The sequence below is a fragment of the Grampus griseus genome (genome assembly GCF_964374135.1).
Source record: "Grampus griseus genome assembly, chromosome: 17".
Classification (NCBI taxonomy): domain Eukaryota; kingdom Metazoa; phylum Chordata; class Mammalia; order Artiodactyla; family Delphinidae; genus Grampus; species Grampus griseus.
The window spans coordinates 46,618,770-46,624,929 of record NC_139011.1 but is presented as its reverse complement, the minus strand read 5'-3'; the positions used below and the strand labels follow the sequence as shown (position 1 = coordinate 46,624,929).

Genomic DNA, 6,160 nt, shown 5'->3' with positions numbered 1-6,160 from the left:
GAGAGGCTGATGCTCCCTAGTAGCTTGTTGAGGATTATTAGGATCAGGTCTTTCTATGACGGGACAACAGAAAATAGGATCTTCTCCTCGTTTTATTGCTCCTTGTACAGCGCGCTGCAAGGGACTCAGCATTTTTACAGATGTGGATTTTTGAGGAAGACAGTCCTTATTAACCTGCAGCTTTTTCACTGACTTATCTATCACAGCCATTAGAAAATCATCCTCAGGATATTTCTCTCTTTTATGTTTACAAGCCTCATCTGTTAAGTCAAAATGTTCCTCTTCATCTAAAATATTTAAATTAATTAGCTCTTTCGGTTTAGGAAGTGGTGACACAGTAGTTGATAATACAGTCTCTCCTTCTGTCAGAGGCTTATGTTTTTCTGACTTTACATTCAAATCAACACTATCATGAGAAGAATCTAAACATATTTTTATCAGATTCCACAAACTATATGTAACAACAGGAGTATGAGTAGGCCCTCGAGACTCGTAATAATTTTTTAAATCTTCTCCAACTTTCTGCCAGATTTCTATGTCAACAGAGCCGCCATCAGGAAACCAGGGAGATACACCATGGATATGCTGTAAAAATTCAGTCAACAATAAAGTTCAGAAACTTTATTACCCCGAGCTCTAAGCATCAAAAGTAAAACCTGAGCAAATAATTCATACATCTTTGAGCCCTTCTGCCCCATCTTATTTTACTTCTGACTATTGCCTTATGCCTCTATTCGTTTCACTTTTACTGGTGGCCACACATATTTTGCATAAGGGTTCTCTTACCTGCACTTTCTTTTTCTTTTAATTGCCTTCACGCTTCAGGTCCCTGTTCGAGTGCCACTTGCCGCGGACCAGCCGGAGAAAGAGGATCTCACCGCCCAGGGTCAGAAGGGAAGGGGTAAGGAACTGAAGTAGCACCGACGGATGGGGTCAGAAGGACCAAGACAACTGATGGTTGCAAGGCAAATTTTATTATGCTACAGTTGCAGATTATCTAGCCTAGAAATCGGAAGGTTGCCAGATGGTGGTTTACATTATCTACAGACTGTCTCGGCTCAAGGTTAACTTCCCTGGGAGGAAACCCATAAACCCAGAAGCATCAAAAATAACCTGCATGTGCAGGGGGGAGATAGCTTTGCTTGTCTCATTTTACATTCTTTCTGATCTCTGGGCCCTGGTGATTTATCTCCCATGGAATGGAACAAGGAGGGGAACAAGTAGGGACAGTCCCTTCGAGCAGCGGCGGCATGCCTGGCATGTCCTTACCTGCCCTCAAGGCTGACTGCTTCCCACACGTATGTTGCCTTGTTTAAGCCTCAAGCCCTCTATCCTTTGTTGAAATACAATAATTTCATTCCTATGGTTTTCAATACCAAAAACTCAACCTCCAGGAGGGCTAAAGTCTAATTTGTACTCCAAACCAAGTAGCAGTGCAGTTCGCTACTACTGAGACTGAATCCATAAAGACTTCAAGACCACATCCAGAAGACAAGTTATTATATATAATACCCTAGAAGGTCTGAAACATAATTATCATATACATAGCTGGTCCTTCAGAGCTTTTTACCTATAACATGTTTCTTTGATGAAAGTTATTTAATGTACTGGAGATAACTGTGACTTACTGATCAAATATTTGAATACTTATACTTACCTGGGATTTCATTTCTGCTGAAAGAAAAAGGTAGAACAGGACTCACTAAAAAAAACAAACAAACATTAGAAATGAAAGTAAAAATCTTAACACACACTATCACTTTTGGAAGCAGCATAGAGGGGCAGTCAACGGTAAACACTGGTGAAATAGGTCAAAACTCTAGGCCAAAAATCCATTATTATTATCATCAGCGACAGTACCACAACTGTGCCCTTCAGAATTAATAATCACTCCTAAGAATCTTCATTTGGCACCAGATGATGCGGTTAAGAGAAACACTCTGGGAGGTTTTGAATCAGACTTGGTTTTTTGTTAGCCAAGTTACAGGAGAATTTTTAAAGTGGGGGGAAGGGAAGAAGGAAACGGACCAGGAAAAGAATTTAAGCCATCATCTATAAACCAACAAAGCACTGATACTTCCGAACATTATGTCAGACACTAAAATGACTGATATAGGCTCAAGTGGTTTACAAAACCTATAAAAAGACTACACCAGCAAAGTCCCCAATTATCTGTAGAGTTCAGAAACTAAAACAAGGAATATTTTAGCTTAAAAGCTTATCTCAAGAGAATCATACACACTTCACATGAATAAAAATACCTGAAACCAAACATTTTTAAAAGCTCCAATACCCAAAATATAAAGAAAAATATTAATTCAGAAGACTCAATCAATCCATGATAATCACAAAACGGCTGGGCAATCTCTATCTCCCTTCCACACTAACCATCCATCCCATGGAAGACCAAGGGAGATCAGACCTTCCAGACTTACCTTCCAGACCTTCCAGACACCTGGCTGCTGCAAAATTCTATGGAGACTCCTTGTGCAACAGCAGTTTCCCATCTCTTGTGTCTCTCCCTATCGTGACCATGATCATGCAGGAAGCAAGTCTGGCTGTGCTATTTCTTATCATTGACTGTCACCCATCTGCAGCATGGTATTGTACAGATAAGGAAAAAGTAGTTCCCTTTCCCCCAGAAGGTTGAGGCTCAGGTACAGGGTAATTCTCCTGTGCACACAGTCATTATTTAGGCCGACTCAGTGACTTCAACAGGCTTAATCATGTGATCAGGTTTGTTGCCAGCTGCGTAATGCTCCCACATCTGTAGATAGAGCCGCTCTAGGTCCATTGTGTATTGTTTGGTGTTGAACAGAGGGCTAGATGTTCTCTGCTTCCAGACTTTGCCACGAATTTTCTTCAGGTATTCTAGATCAGTTCCCAGTTTCACAGCTATGTCTTCATATTCTTGTCTATTTTGAGCAATAAGCTCAAGACAGCCTAAACAAGTGAGCTGGGAAGCTGCAACTCGGGAAGCAAGAGTCTCTCCTGGCATAGTCACCACGGGTGTCCCTGACCAAAGGACATCCATCCCTGTGGTGTGTCCATTACAGAGTGGAGTGTCCAAGCAGACATCAGCCAGCTGGCCTCTCCGAACATGTTCCTCTTTAGGAGCAACAGGTGAAAAAATGATACGCTTCTGGGGAAGGCCCATATTTTGTGCATACTGTTGAATATTAGGTTCTCCTACTGCTGGAAAACGCAACAGCCACAGTACGCTATTGGGAACACGCTTCAGAATATTTGCCCACATCTGCAAAGTAGATGGGTCAATTTTATATAACTGATTGAAGTTACAGTACACAATGGCATCTTCCGGTAACCCGTACTGAGAACGGGTGGTTACAATAATGGTACGGGGAACCTCCTCTCCAGTGGCAGCCTTAATGTTGATCTGGGTAGTTGCCAGTCCATTGCTAAGACTGAATCCATTAATTGTTATCTGAATTTGTCCTCTGTTAATCATTTCAATAACTGCCTCTGCAATAGTATTCATAGGAATGACAGGCATATTAAGAGCCGTATTACTGCTGTCTGCGTTGTCTCCTCCATCAGGACATTTCATCTTGACAATCTGCACATCTGGGAGACTATCAAGAAATGCTTTGAGGTCGATGCCATTCAGCACAACCCGATTGTCATAAATGTGCCCATTGGACTTAAAATCGATGACTGCCTTCTTCTTCAGGTGAGGGAACATATTAGCATGATCACCAATAAAGAAAGTATGGGGCATATAAGCCAGTTTCTCAGAATACTGCTCAGCAACTTCAGCAGGTGAAGTTTCCTGATCAGTGATGATATAATCCATGAAAAGCACGCCACTGGTCCCAGGGTAGCCCAGCCACATTGCCTGAATAGGAGCTGGCCTGAGAGCAAAGAGTTCATTTCGAGCACCCCTGGTATAACCATTCATATTTACAAGGATGTGTATACCATCTTGATGGATGCGATCAGCTGCTTTCCCATTGCATGGAATCTGAGAAAGATCAATGAAATGATGGGCTTCTGCCATCACCTTCGCTCGGAAGTTTGTGCCATCATCTGGGCTTAGGGCATAACAGAATACCTCAAATTTATCAGGATTGTGCATGCCTGGAATAGACTGCATAAGATGAGAAGTAGGATGACTCCCAAAGTCAGAACTCACGTATCCTACACGCAGTCGACCATCACTGAGCTTCAAGTCTTCTGGATGTTCGTACGGTGGTTTATGAAGGGCACTGATCTCATCCAAGCAGAGGTTCCCATGGCTCTCAGCAATAGCCTTCCTGAAGCCATGAGAAAGAGGATAGAGCATACTATGATGAGGCTGCACAGAAGGCAACCTATTCTTCTCCAGTTGGTCAGCCACAATGCTGACCAACTTCTTCATTCGCTCATCATAGTCTGTCCAATCACAGACAATCTGCAGGCAATGAGCCAAATCACAATAAGCGTCAGGAAAATCAGGTTCAAGCTTCAGAGCAGTGCGATAAGAAGCAATTGCTTCTGGAATATTCCCTGAATACTTGTGAATGGAAGCCACATTGCTGTGGGCATCCACAAGTGCAGGGTTAATCTGAATGGCACGAGTATAACACTGCAAGGCTCCCTGAACATCCTGCATCTCCTTTAGAGTGTCTCCCATGTTACAGTAGGCATCAGCAAAGGTGGGACTGATTCGAACAGCCTCCTTATAATGCATCAGAGCTTCCTGCAGTTTTCCCTGCTGCTGCAATACACTTGCTAAATTTGAATGGGCAACAGCAAACTCTGGGAAGACTTCTAATGCTTTACAATACAAGCGAACTGCCTCTTCAAAGTTTCCCTGGTCTCCTTTGATATTGGCTAGGTTATTCAGAGAGTCTGCATGGGTGGGACACAGCCGCAGAGCTGTATTATAACACTCTTCTGCTTCGGCAACACTGCCCTTCTCTTCCAGAGCGTTGGCTAGGTTGCAGTAAGCATCAGGGAAATGTGGTTGCAATTCAATAGCTCGCCTGTAGGTGTCTACTGCCAGATCCATCAGGCCTTGCTCATAGTATACACAAGCCAGGTTGGCACGTACCACTGCATGATTTGGGCTCAAGCTTAGGGCACAAAGGTAAGCTGCCACAGCTCTGTCAAAAATCCGTGCCTCTTTCAAGACATTTCCTAAATTGATATAAGCATCCAGAAAATTGGGGTCAAGCGTGACAGCCTTTTCAAAGTGATGAATTGCAAGCCAAATCTCCCCTTGTGCATTGAAAACACAGCCAAGATTACTCCAAGCTACTGCAAAGTTCGGTTGCGTCTCCATTGCTTTCAAATAACATGCCTTGGCTCCTTCCAAGCGACCCAGGGCTTTGAGCAGGTTCCCCAGGTCACTGCAAACACAGTACAAATCAGGATTGCACTGAAGAGCAGAGACGTAAGCTTGTACTGCCCCTTCCATGTCGCCTGCTGCTACCAAAGCGGCTGCCAGGTTAATATAACCATCGATGAAATCTGGTTTGAGATGCAATGCATGCCGGTAATGCTCAATTGCCTCCTGCAACTGCCCTCTTTCCTTGTACACATTCCCCAAATTCGAATAGGCTTCTGCCAGAAGAGGGTTCTGTTTAATTGCCAGAGTACTAAAGTGGGCAGATCTGTCCAGCCTTCGACACTGGAAGTGTAGAGATGAAAGTAATAAAAGTACTCCAGTATTGTCTGGCTCTTGTCTCCACAGCTGCATGCAGTGTCTCTCAGCTGCCTCAAAATCTCCTGCCTGATACTCTCGATGTGCCAACTCAGCTAACCCTTGGAAGGAAAGCATACGTTTCGTTGGTTCTGTGCTGTCGGCCACGTTGCCCACAGAAGACGCCATCTGGAGCTTCTGGAGAGAGTGAGAAAAGGGGGTAATTGAGTCCCGCTGCTGCCACTACTGGCAAGAATGTTTCTAGAGGTAGCAAATACGAGGAGAGCAGCCATACCACTGCTTTGGCAGGCTTAAGCGGCGGCAACAGTTACACGCACTGAAACTTAGGAACTCTGGTTGGCCATCTACCTCTCACGCTCTTGAAATCTTAATTCTTAACCCTGCCCTCTTCCACCATTTTCCTCCTAATCAGGGAATAAAAATTACCTATACACTTGCCTTAGAAGAAATCAAAAGTCAGCAGTCCAAACACTTTTTAAAATTTTGTTTTCTGTC

At 43.6% G+C, this 6,160-nt stretch overlaps 1 protein-coding gene across 1 annotated transcript; it reads right to left on the bottom strand.

Moving 5' to 3' along the window:
- Positions 1 to 2,675: 2,675 nt before the first annotated feature.
- Positions 2,676 to 5,833, bottom strand: LOC309835548 (UDP-N-acetylglucosamine--peptide N-acetylglucosaminyltransferase 110 kDa subunit-like; the record flags this gene model as incomplete). Its single annotated transcript, XM_082675106.1, has 1 exon — positions 2,676 to 5,833. The coding sequence occupies one exon, from the start codon at positions 5,831 to 5,833 to the stop codon at positions 2,693 to 2,695; it is 3,141 nt and encodes a 1,046-aa protein (XP_082531232.1). The 3' UTR covers positions 2,676 to 2,692.
- Between the last annotated feature and the right edge of the window lie 327 nt (positions 5,834 to 6,160).